At 44.1% G+C, this 13567-nt stretch overlaps 1 protein-coding gene across 3 annotated transcripts in view; it reads left to right on the forward strand.

Annotated features, from left to right (window-relative positions):
• Positions 1 to 13567, forward strand: part of cux2b (cut-like homeobox 2b) — an 85111-nt gene that overhangs the window by 23034 nt on the left and 48510 nt on the right. For all 3 annotated transcript variants that reach the window (XM_047592567.1, XM_047592568.1, XM_047592569.1), the window contains one exon: positions 12062 to 12172. In XM_047592567.1, coding sequence (XP_047448523.1) covers positions 12062 to 12172 — 111 coding nt within the window. The remainder of the gene's footprint in view (positions 1 to 12061; positions 12173 to 13567) is intronic.

Below are 13567 nucleotides of genomic sequence, written 5' to 3' on the forward strand. Positions count from 1 at the left end.
GCGGGATGGGGGAGAAGATGCAACTCAGACCTGAATTAAGCTCTGAATGCTGTTCTTCGCGAAAAAGGGATGTCCAAGGGCCTGCAGGCTGCTTGGCACATCCAAGCAGTGTAAACAGTATTTCTGGTTTTCCTCTGCCGTTATAACACTTATTTCAGAGAACCTGGAAAAATCAATCGGATTGCTTTAGTTATTTAGGCGGGTTTTAGAGCACTGTTAGTTGTGAAGAAGGATGGAGACGTCGGTGTGTGGGGGGGGCCCCCCCGTTCTTTCCCTGTTGTGCTTGTCTCTCCCATCACAGCCCTCTACACCCTGCGTGCCCGGTAATGAGTTGTATTACATGCTCTGTGGTGGGCATGTCTTGTGTTAGGGGGCTGTATTCAATCTTTGTACTGTGAATGCAGGGGAAGGTTCTTTGTGTGTCTTTGAGACGCGCTGAATTGAAACGGTGTGCACCGAGTGAAGCTGATGAGGAGAGAGAGAGAGTCCTGAGAGGAACATGTGGATGCCTGGCAGGCAGCGAAACACTGTTGTATGTTTGTGTGCACTTGTGCGTAGACATGCAGCTAAAAGCGTCTGTAAGTGTGCCTTCACTGCACAGGGGTGGAATTTAAGGAAGTGTGCCGCTGAGCTGGATGTGCGTTGAATTAGCCTCAGTTATTCGGTTTACTTATTCCACATTTTCAAATGGCATGCCAAGAGCTAGTGCATACCGTGTGGATGAAAATCTACTGCAGTTGGCTCATTCATCACTTGAGCCTCTCATTTGCGACCCTTTCTGAGGACTGGCGAGGGGCCTAGCTATGGGCTAAGTGATTTTATGAGGCGGCATCATGGTGCTCAGGTCTTATTCCTTTTTGTAGGAATGCGTTTTTCTACTTAGATGGCAACAAACTGCATTTGCACTTAAAACATATTCTGTAATCTTCTGTTATTTTACATACAAATTGCATCCTGGGCGATGCATTCATCATTGCTCATATCCAGCCCACTCTTAAATGAAAAATGTATCCGAGATGAATAATGGATCCTTCCATAGTATAATTTTATGTTTCTTGGATATAGTAGAGAGTTCCTCCTTCGTTATATCCTCTAAATTTTTCTTCCTTGCCTGGATGAAGTTTCAGATATGAAGAAAAATTACTTATTTACGGTGGTTATTGTTTACCTGAGAATTCTGCAATATGAAACCTCTTCAGCGCACATAATATGTGGAATACACTATCAGGGAAAAAAAAAGCACACCGCCATCTTGGATCGTGGTGTAGCAACTTCGGGACACTTCGCATTTGAACACCAATCAATCAGGATCATGTACCGTACCTTGTAGTATCTTAAATGTTTAGTCCGTGGAACAGTTGGTTGGGAGATGATTGGGTTTGTAGCTAGCTTGCGTGTACGGTTGCTGGTGTAGTGGCAGCGTTGTGGGGTCTCTCTGGGGCCTATGGGTGGGCAGCCTTGTGTGAAGCTGGGAGAATTGAGGTTGAGTAGCCGAGCCCTCTGTCTTTATCTCTAATTACATGGTGAGGCTCGGGGAGATTGGACAGAACTGTAAAGCCCCCACAGATAGCTTGGTGCTCCCCCTGGCTGTAACGCAGCAGGATCTGAGGGTGTGAAGCAGAACCAGGTCTGGCGGGGCTCTAATCCCACCACAGATTTTCTCCCCGGGGAGCCCCCGGTGTTCTTTCCTCTCCACGGCAGCTCCGCAGTCTGCCACATTCCAACCCGCCGCTGGGGGAGAAGCACGCCAAGGCTCCAGCAGCCCAGCCTGTCGTGCTCTACTTGCTCCTGTCGGTTTTTGTCGTCCCTAAAGTTTTGCAGCCCGTCCTTGGAGACATCCTGACACAGAGTTGCAGATGGAAGGCATTGGACCGCGGCAGCTGGTGTCACAATGTGGATTGGAATTCACAGTTGGGATAAAATATGAAACAAATATGTCATTATACATATGTTTTCAACAGTTTGTTCATCCAGCTGTTTCTTTGCTCAGTTCCCACCCCCCCCCGCTCACTCCCTCTTGCCTTGCCACATAAACCTGGTAAGGGTTGACGACTAATGGTCTATTATTCGTCCCATTGTGTCACATTTTTCTCATACACTTTATTATCCTCTGTAGCAGAGGCTGTTGGATCACTCATACTTTCAGATTGTTGATGCTCACACTTTGTTGTTTTGATGATATGAGGCAACGCTATCAAAAGACAGCACAGGACGTACTTCACTGCAAATGAAGGCAGAATTATTCTCAGTCAGTTAAATGTCCTTTGATTCTTTTGCAAGTTTAATCTGCAGAAATCAATAAAAGGATGCTTGTTGGGCCTGGGAGTCAACAGCAGCCGTGTTTGATGGGTAAACGGACAACCAAATGGATGATGTGAGGGAGCATTCATCTTTCTTTAGGTAAATTGGGCCGCTAGGTCCAGACTAATTGATTGATCGCATGACTTGCTGATACAATCAAAGCCTGCCCTGATTTATGGCGATAAATCGATTGATTAATAAGGCTTTCTGTGATGGGGTTGGTCCGTGATGGGGGTGAGAAGTGGGGGGAAGACACCTCGAAGTCACACATCCGTCTTGCAGCCGTCAGCCGTGTTGGTTTAGTGTGGTAATAAGAAAGGCCTGGATCTCCCGGCTGACATTTACAAAGAGCCGTCCAGCTATGACCCGCTCCCTAGATTAACCTCCACTTGTTCTCGTAAGCACCCCTGATATTAAAAGACGGGGAGCAGCATCAGCCGGTGAAAAAATGAAGTGTACTTCTTTCAGTTCGCCGTTTGCATACATCATTAGGGAGAGGAACAAAAATCAATTTCACATTCCAGAATAAATAAAAACAAATATCTTGAGCAGCATAATGCGAGGGCCTCTTGTTGACTCTTTCCAGATTACATTTAGTCAGGTGTTTAAATGCTGATTTACAGCAAGATGGAGTCCATTCCCTGCACTCGCCTGCCTGTCTGCCTGCCTGTTCAGAATATGAAATGGAAGTTAAACACTGTGAATCTCCAGTGTGAGGAGGAGGGCTCTGGACGTGTGGGCAGTGTAGCATCAAATAGATTGTGTTTCCTCCCGTGTAAACGCCTAATGTGTGCCGAGTGCTCTGACACAGATGAATGTAAGGAATTTGCTGTAAAGACTTTACGGCCCTTTTGAGAGACATGGCTGGAAACTGGTAGCGTGGAACCTGCTCCACGCCCCCCTGAACACACGTCCGCACATGTGCAAGTACACACACCCTTTCACAAGTGCTTACACATGCACACATGTCAAGGCACACAGCCCTCCAAGGAGAGCAGCTACATCAAACTGGTAAGGCTGGTGCGGACTTCAGGGATACTTTTTATTTGCTTTGGGTCAGAAACGCCGGCCCTGATGATGTGATCAGAATCCTCTCACGAAACTACTCCGCGCTGTGCACTCCGTTATGGCAGAAAATAATCCCGGTGAATCTCCTGACCGGGCTCATCATTTAATACATGAGAGCCACCTTCTGCTTCACAACAGGGCAAATTATAAAATGATTCATGTATAAACTGCCCTTTCAAGTGGCTGCTCCCATTCTGCGGCAGAGGAACTCGTCTGCCAGATCTTCGAGCCTTTGTGACGGTGCTCAAAGCTTTCAGCTGCCTGTTGTCGGCACCAGTTTTATTCCCACTCTCACCGCTCTATTTAGATTCATTTATTTTTGGTTCAAATGCTGTAAAATAAAAGTACGACGGAGAGAAGGAGGGTAAAGGAGTGTTCCCTCTCTCTCAGACAGGTGGCCCCGGTTTATGTCGCCGGGCCCCAGGGGCCCCGCTAACCGAGTCTGAGCGAGAGGAGGGACCCGTCTCTCAGCGCTACACAGGTGGTGTGAAACGCAGCCCTCTCTCTACACCTGAAATATTCAGATTCTTCCAGCGGCGTCGCTTTGATCTTGCTGCAATCGACATGGGAAAACGGAGAGAGTAGGGGGGAGAAAACAACAAAAACAAGAGGAAGAGCAGCACACCTGAGAGAGAACAGATTGACATTTCTTAAGAGAGAATAAACAATCGCAGGTTAGCTGTGTTGCATTGCTGCTGCTCGTCGTTTCAGGTGAAAGTGGGCCATCGCGGTGATGGCTGCACCTACCGAGCCTCCCTCTTCTCCCGCTAGCTGACCTCAATGGTGAAGCTTCACAGAAACGAGTCCCCTTCAGAGCACCGCTCCTCTCCCACCTTGAAAGACGCGAGAAACAAACACCGCCCACAGTTTTATTGTTTAATTTTGTCCTCCTCAAAAAACTTTGAAACTGGGTTTTGAGCATGGGATGATTTCTTTATTTTTTTTTCTCGTATGTTCATGTCTGTTTTGAATCTTCCCTCTTGCTCTTTCATATTCACATATTCATTTGAGCCGATCATTTGGCCGTCTGAAGTTACCGTGTCTTCTCTCAGGTTTCAGTGTGCTAGTCTGCTAATGAATCATAGGACTGTGTAATTAGTTACCCTGCATGTACCACACAATGACAATAGACACCCTGATTGTAACCACAGAGTTTGAAAGGAGCAGAACAATGGTCGGACTTAATGATGATATATAAGGTGTTGTAATTGGCCTTCGTTTGGAGCATTCAGTCATGGATTGTAATTTGAAGTTTCTAATTGGGGGACATTTAAAGTTATTCATTGGATTCTCAGTGGGTGCAGGATTGTTTGAAAGAGCTGTAATAAGATGTTTTCATGATACCTCTTGATACCATTTTAAATAAGACTTGACAATAAATGGATTACAGCCTCCCTGATCATACTAAGATGTGTTACGGGTACATTAGTGAGAAATAAAAAATAAAACGCGTGTGCATGTGTGTCATGGTGTGCACCTTGGAATTAAAGAGAGAGAAGTGTTGACAAGGAGGATGTGCTCTGGTGCATCAGGCGCCAAAAACTCTCTAAATGAAGCAGGGTATGACGAATAATGGCTGACAACACCAGTCACACCTTTTGCTGATGGTTGTAACGCTCAGACGCTTCTCCTTCCTTTTGTAAGATTTAGCATGCTGTTTGAAGACAGCCTGACTGACTGGGGATTAATTATTTTGGATGATTTATCAGACTTTCCAGTCCAGAGTTTAGAGAGGTGTCAGAATGAAATGTGATTTTCCTCGTTGGTAAGTCCTCACAATCTATACCCTACCTACATATTTGTGCACAGTGCAGCTTCTGCTTCTGAGTGGACAGGTGGAGAATGTGCTAGCGATCTCTGGAGCTAACGTCCTGAGACAAAATGCCAGGATTTTTTTTATAATTATACAAATTTTGCCTGACATGTCAATCAGAGGCTACCTGCATATCTGAGGAGCAATGGATCCAGTGTTTCCAGTTATAGCTGATGGTTTCTGGCACAAAAGTTGCTGCATAGCTGCCAAAACACTCCTGCCCAAAATATTAGATTGATATTTTGATCAGTGCTTTAGTCATGCAGATTGCTCTCGCTATTATAATAAGTAATGTAGTCCGAGCATAGAAATCATACAGCAACTGCTCATATCTAACTACTACTCAGCTTCGTTTTTAGAAAGCAACACAAGCAGTGGACATTCATTGCGCTAAAGCTTAAGCAATTAGGAAAACCTGTAAATGATCCCCAACCATACAAACTATTGCTTTGTTTATAATTCAAAATTGCTCAATCTGGCAACGGTGCACAGATGAGACCACCAATCTTTCCTGGAAAAACCTGTCAGATCAATAATTATTTAGGTGGCTACTTTACTATTTAACCCTGAAATAACAATATTTGGGTGCATTTTTTGTAGTTATTTACAACAGTTAACAGCTGACTTTGTCTTAATTGTTCTAAATGGGTGAATCTCCACCCATTCCCAGCAGTTAGAACAAACTGTACTATAGGCCCTACGGTACGGCCTACGGTACAACGTCATCAGTCATGATATGGGATTCTTAAAATGTTGTCATGTGTGACATTTAATATTTAAGTGGCTTAACGTTAGCTTTTCTGTCAGGAGCTAGCAGTACGTCTGGGTGGTGGTTTGTGAGGTTAAATTTAATTTTTGTGTGAAATTCCTTCTTACATCTTCTTCCTTGAAGTAAACATAGAAGGCGCTACTTGGATTTCTTCTTCTCTCCAGTGCTTCCATCTTTGTTGGACCAACTTCCTCCCAGTCCTCACCAGACAAAAACTGAACAGCACCATCTAGTGCGCGTTAGTGCAGTTAATACAAGAACATTTTGTGTCCATGTGTTGACAGAATATTTACACGTGAAACACTGCAGTACTATGCTGTGTTTTTGATCCAGGTGTGGTGTGGTCAGGCAGCGTCGGCAATCTGATGGAGAGTGAATGTGAAGGAGCAGCGGTCAGAGGTGAACAGATGGTGGGATATGCCAGGTGAAAAAAGCCCCCCAGTGCTTCCCTGTCAGAGGCCACGTGCTCAGCTCACGTTGCTGGTGCAGGGTCACGGAGGTCAGAGCCTCCTCCCACCTGGCTCTGTCTGGACGGTCAAGCACCAACACACTCACTCAGCCTCTCTGTCCGCTGGGCCCTTAACTGATGCTCTGCTTGAGGAGCCTGATAAGAGTTAATTTTGGATCTTTCATATGGACTGACGCCAATGTGCACCTTTCCCCGCATTCCTCTTCCACTCCCCCCTCCCTGCCCCCCCGCCAAACAGCTCCCTCCGTCCTCAGTGGCTGGTGGGGGGGTGGGGGTTGCCAGTAATAATGTTGAGGCCAGACTAGACTGCAGTGATTGGGGCCATTGATTGTGGTGATTTGATTTATTGATCAGTCCGCCCTCTCAAATGTGGCGTCTGAGATGCGAGGCTAATCTGAGGCAGCTATGGACAATCCTGTGCCTCACAGAGAATGGGAGGCGATAAGGAATGTATGAAAGGAAACTACACTTATCTTAATCACACACTGGTCCCTGCTCTGCCTGCCTGCAGCCCCTGTGTGTGGATGTCAGCGTACATGCGTCTGTACACACGCATGTGTGCTCTGCCGCTCTTTTGTGAGAGAACATGCGTGCAAGTGTGTGTGTGTGTGTGTGTGTGTGTTGTTGCGTCGGTGTGCGGTGGGGGTTGTGAGGCAGTACAGTCACCAGGCAGAACAGAGTGGATCTATAAATTGATGGAATTCAAAGCCTCCAGCATCGATTACCATTATAACAAACAGCAGCACACAGAATGTCTGATTATTTTTAGACAAAGATTCTGTGCTCTCAGCAGCAATTCTGCTGATGCTGTCACACTTTCAGACATCTGCCTATGATTGCAATTAGATGGGATACAAAAAGAAAAATAATACCCCATCTGCATTTTCCCCTCTCTCCCCCTCCAACCTATTTTTTCCTCTTTAATTTGTGCTGTCCAAGCCCACTGCACACAATAGTGATTTTGACTCACTCTGCCTCATTGCAGTACCTTGGTAGTTTTTTTTTTTTTTTTTTTTTTCCAGTTGTCAACATTTTCTACCGTGGGTTGTCTTTGTGAAAGGCCAGAAAATAGCTTACTGCTACAGATGTAATCAAGATAAGCTAGGTTTAATGAATCAATGTCAAATCTACTCCAACACAATACATTAGTGGGCCCGCATTTTACCTAAAACACTTGCAGAGATTGTTACCGTACATCATTTCGCTGGGATTTTTGTCAAGAGCAATTGTCTTTGCTGGACTAGATAATGCTGCCTTTGCCTACAATTGACATAACTTGCCTCCCATCATTTAAATGAAATATATTTGACAACCAGTTTATGTTATAATCCTCAGAGCTTTGTCTCTGTACAGATTTGTTGCCACTGCTGCCCTCCAAATTTGTTGCCCGCTTTATCTCACACTCACTAGAGTCTGAGGGGAGTTGTGTCTACAGTCTTTGCTGCAACACACATGCATAAACCTGAGACCTCTTAATGCAGTGTAAATGACTGCCTGTCGGATCACTACAGGACCCATCTTTGGTCAGAGTCAGAAGGCCAGAGCCTGCTTTTGTGAGCCAAAGTATATTTGAGTCATGGGTTCTTGTCTTTTTTTTCTTTCTCCTGGTTTTCAACAGGTCATTGAGCTTCAAGGCCATTTACAGACTGCCAATAGGCTGCAGGTCTATTTTGTTAAAACCAATAAGCTTCTTGCTTCTCGCCCTTTGTTTTTGAGTCAGAAGTCAGTGCGATTGCTTTCTCCTCGCATATTGACTTGAGCACACCAGGACTGGTTCCATGCTCAAAATCCCTCTTTCCGGCCCCTCCAGCCCCAGTGACAGCTCCACTCTCCCTAGGGGATACTCATCAATTATGGCTGGATGTTTGACTGGCAGAGGCTTAATGACAGGAGCTCTGTATTGACCCGACTGCCACACACTGAAAATTTGGTCCCAATCGTCCTTTTTAAAACCTGTCATATGATTAGAGAGAAACTCCTCTTGCCTCAAGTTGCAAAATGTCTTTTCCTGTTTTTTGAGCATCTACACATGTATGCAAATGACCTAATGAACGATGGAGTTCAACGTAAAGAATGGAGATAAGTTAATTTTGTCAGGGCATTAAAGGTACCCTGGTTGAAATGGATCAGATCTGATTAGAAAGCAGAGAAAAGGTCTCGTCTAGCATCCCTCTCTCCTGAGACAGCTATACTATTATAGTAACACTATATTGTGGAGTTCCTCCCATCATCAGTCTTAGCTAGACAACCAAAGCATCAAACACTGTTCTGCCTCACTTCTTCCCAGAAAGACAGGCAGTAGGTTTCATTTGATGGGCTGTTGCCCTGGCTCCCCTCCCTCATAATGGTCTAGAAACTGTGGGGATGCTTTCAAAATAACCACGCCATAATGATTGCGCTGTTTGACTTGCATACAACATGAGTATCCACCATTGTGCAATAAAAGCCATCTCTATGTGGAGGCCTCTGAAGCACTGGTAGACTGAGAATCACCACACTGTTATATCTTAAGTACTTAGAAAATCCACTCAAAGTCACTTCTAGAGAATTTTCTTTTGGCAAGATTAGCCGGTCTTGGGCCATTTGAATCTAGCGGAGGTTGGCCAGCTTCTGAAAGCCCACTCTCTAATCTCCAGGAAGGCTCATCCCAGATGGACTGTGAGGACTAACAGGAATTTATAAAGTCCTGTCGCCTTATCCTATACGACCATGGCCTTTTTCAGTGAAGATATGCTGCACAAGGGATGACACATCTCTTACTGTCCAAATGTATCTCAAATACTTTTGAAATGTAGAACGTGTGGTTGTAACTACATATTTAAAAATGTTAAATAGCAATAGGTAATATAACCAGACACGCGTAGGGTCTTCTGTTCGTGTTGCTAAATAGCTGCATTCATAATTCTTTTATCCAAAACAGTTTGCCTCTTAATCACATATTCTTATAGACTGATGGCTGCTTTCCAATGTACCAAGCATTGAGGATTCGCTGGCCTTGGTAATAAAAAAAAAATGAATGAATGAAAAACAACTGCCAGCAAATGCTATTAACAAATTTGATTCTCATTCCTAATTAAACTAGTCTAGAAAATCGCCTGTTCTCTTCTCTACCTGATACCTGACAGAATGAAATTCTAACCAGCTAGACCTCAACTAGTCTTCATAGGCTTTTTTGGTCACAGCAGGAGTTTTTCTACACAAGGCAGGTTCTTTAAAAGAGAAGAAAGGCTAGAGGTGAGACATGGTGAGCTTTTTGTAGCTCATCGTCTTCTCAGGTCTTTCCAGCCATGCCCTTGTATCTAAACCCCTTCAGGTGTGTCTGATTGGAACAATAAGCCCATGAACCTCACAAAGGCACTTGCATCACCACTGCAAGGCCAGTGGGGGTGCACAGGCATGTGACAATGGCCATCAGGAGCAGTTTGCTCATGACTATGTCTTATATCTCACTTTCAGAGAACATACGCGACAATGGTCTCATTCTTTATAATGAGTGACATGTTCTCATTATGATGAACATGGATATTCTAGTTCTTTGTTTTCAGACTGATGTTCATGAAGACTTCCTTTAGTGGGGACAGTGTACACGTTAATGATTCAAACCGCTGTGCCCAAAACACTTTTTATATTTGTTTTTGTTTAAACTCGGTTTCAAATATTTGCTGCTGGAGTAAAGGTCGTGCCACACCAAGCCACTGGTGTCAGGCCATTGGTTGCCATCTGTGGTATCGCCCTGACTGACCGTTCAGCTTAAAGAACAAGGGCACGAGAAGAAAACTGGAACTGACAAGTAAACAAAATTCACATTCAAAAAGTTCTGCACACACACATAATCCATCTTAATTTAATCCAAACATTCAAATGCACAAATATTTTCACATCATGGTTCTGTCTATGGTATGAAGACTTATCTCTTTTTATGAAGGTTGTACACAGATCAGCCACAGCATTATGACCACTGACAGAAAAAGTAACTCAGTGTTCTGCTGGGAAACTTTTGTACCACCCACCAAGACCAGACCAGGCACCCCCACCCCATAGCAATGACTCTTTGATGGCAGCAGACATCCCCAGCAGAATGCAGCCAGAGACAGACGCACAAAATGGTTTAGGAACAACTCACTTGGCTGTTTGCTGTAGTCTTTGCGATGTGTTCAAGGGCATTTTTTTGGTCCAAACACAGTAGATATGGGGCCACATCACAGTCAGCCTTCATTTGCAGTAGTTTTTTGCTTTCAGTTTGGTGTGTGTCCCTTAACAGGCATACAGAATAGTTCCAGACCTAATATAGTGTGGTATTTCTCCATATAACAACTATTCTCAAACTGTGCACTCATTTCTACTTTACCCACTTTCTCGCCAGTCCAGTCTAGGGACTTGAACCAGCAGCCCTTCAATTAACAGCCTATTTCTCTGACCGTCAGGCTGTCACCATCCCACGAGGCGGCGGCTGTTCAAGTTTCATCCTTCCATTTTCTGTCTTTTTTTCCCCCCTCCTTCTGCGATGATTTATTAAATTGCCTTTAAGTAAGGCTGCAGATTAATTAAAACACAGTCAATTTAATTTCCCGGCCTCGTATATAAATTCACAGTGGTAATTGAAACCCCTATTTCACTTTTTATATTGTAGCCCAGCAGTTACAAGAGAAGATCCTCATCAATTACTGATAATCACAGTCAAAACGAAGAGGAGACGAATATACAGTAGTCTGATGCAGCCCTGTTCTGCACAGGAGAGTAGAGTTGGAAGCTATTTTCCTTTTTTTTTTTTTCTGTTTGCTGAAAGAGCCGGGAATTGGATGACTGATCAATAATATTGGATTTGCGGATGGCATGTGGTGCAGCTGAGTCCAGCATGAATGCAAGGTTCTGATGAAGGGCCTACTACACAGACAGCTTTGAATAGTGGATCAGACATGTTGCCGGGGTGGAGCTCTCATTTGATATAACACAGACATGTAAACAGCCAATGTGCGGAGACATTAATGGAATGATGATCTGGGGCTGTTGTTGTAGCAGAAAGGGAGTAATTTGGTTAAAGCTATGCAGGCTGCTGTCGTGTATTGAAAATCAGTGCGGGATCAATATATGGATTGGTGCAGGCGATGGGAGAGAGATTGAAAAGAGGCTGAAAATAGATCTGACCTGTGGTAATTGCAACAGCAGGCGAGGCGTTCGTATGTTTGAATCAGGTCTTGGCCGGGCTTATAAAGCAGCCCTTCATTTCAGGAGGAAGCTGTATTTGTTTGTAAGGGTGTTTGTCAGGTTATTGGGTCTCTACACGTGACTCACCCCCTCCCCTTCTTTCTTCCTCCCCCCTCCCCCCTCTCTCTACCCGCGCTCTCTCACTTTCGCTCTATAGCCGTTGCAAGCATATTGATTATTTCAAATACTGATTATCTAAAAGGCCTTCTGCTACTGTAGGCATTGGATTTATTTTGGCTTAATTATTTATGGGCCAGGGCTAGCTGTAAGTATTACTGCTGTGAGATCATGAAGGATTACATTGTTAATATTCAGCAGTGTATTTTTATTTATGTACACTCTAAGCTTTACTGGATGAGCGTTGGCAGGCTCCCTAAAGTGCCGTCTCTCTCTTCCTCTCACCGTTTCTCTCCCTCTCTCTTTTGTGTGTTTGTAGAGGGAGCTAAACTCTGTAGCGTCTGAGCTGGCGGGTCGACAAGAGGAGAGCGAACATTCCCACAAGCACCTGGTAGAGCTGAGCAGGGAGTTCAAGAGAAATGTCCCCGAGGTGAGTCTAGCACCCTCCCCCTCCCATTATCTCTACTGTATGTGTCATTTTCCTCATCTTCACCTCAGCAGGTACCGGCTGGCTGCGTCACCGCTGCCACTCGAGCCCTCGCACATACCTTCCCACAATTATTTATTTCTTTTGTCAAATTTACATGAATATACTCTCGTGAGAATCCGGAGTCTCCTCCCTTCTCCTCCGGTAGCACATTTAAATGCTGAGGCCTTGCATTATTAGCCTCTGGCTGGGTGTGATGAGCGGCCAGGGGGCTCATCACCAGAAAAGGAAGCACACCTTTGCCTCTCGCTTTCAACTCCGAAGCAAAATCCTCAGTTTGTGTTTAATGGTTTAAACTTTTGACAGCCGATGGTGACAGTTCCTTACATTTTTGTGATGCAACAGGAACAGGTGTCTCTCCAAAACTGTAAGGAACAATGGTCTCGGTAAACACAATGTGATGAATGCTGATGAGGCCAACATTCAGTCACATGCTTTTATTATTAAAGACAAGTACACAGTAGAAAGTGAGCACAATGCAGATTCTTAGATTTTAAAAAAGCTCTCTTAAATGAAGGAGATGAAGGACGAAATCTGCAGTTAACATTTTAGTTCAGGATGAGGACTGTGATTTCTTCTTTCCATTTTTTCCAGATCTGGTTTTAATATGTGTCTGATCACAAGTTCTTGAGTACACACCCAGGATGCATTCAAGTTCTGATCACTAAAGCCACATTTGGACGTGGTCTGAGCCTCTGGTGACCGCATTCTTTCAGCAATGTGAACACAGTGCTTCCTGGTCACATTGACAGACCACCTACTAATGAGATTTTGCTTCATTCATTCAAAAAGGACACACTGCTGTCAATTTGAATGATTACCTGAAAAGGAAATATCACCCTAAGTGATGTCTGATCATTTGTTATGACAATGAATCTCAAATGAATATTTTGCTCTTGTAGTTGTTAACTTACTAAGAAAATAGAAATAAAAACACATTGGTCTGTAGTTGACTCGCGCTATGTTTATGTTGATTTATGCAAATTATTTACCTTTACTCGTACAGATTTTTCTTGTAGTGCTGCATCTTTATGCATGTCTCTAAAATAACTAACATTAGAGTGGATTGCAGTTTTTGTTGAGTGAGTGAGAGAAACTTTGCTTTTCATTATGTTCCAAAATTTCTTTTTCTCTTCGGGGCACACACACACACACACACACACACACACACAATAAACAGCATCCATAAGATACAGCAGGTGTTAATAGTGTTCTACTGTGCCCCCAATTATGTGATCAGATCTCATGTGGTATCTTGTGTAGAAATGCATTTTAATGCCAGAGGTAAACCCACACATTTATAGCTGGATGCATCATGTTAATACCACGTCTGAACAG

Source organism: Mugil cephalus, chromosome 8, assembly GCF_022458985.1.
Source record: "Mugil cephalus isolate CIBA_MC_2020 chromosome 8, CIBA_Mcephalus_1.1, whole genome shotgun sequence".
Classification (NCBI taxonomy): domain Eukaryota; kingdom Metazoa; phylum Chordata; class Actinopteri; order Mugiliformes; family Mugilidae; genus Mugil; species Mugil cephalus.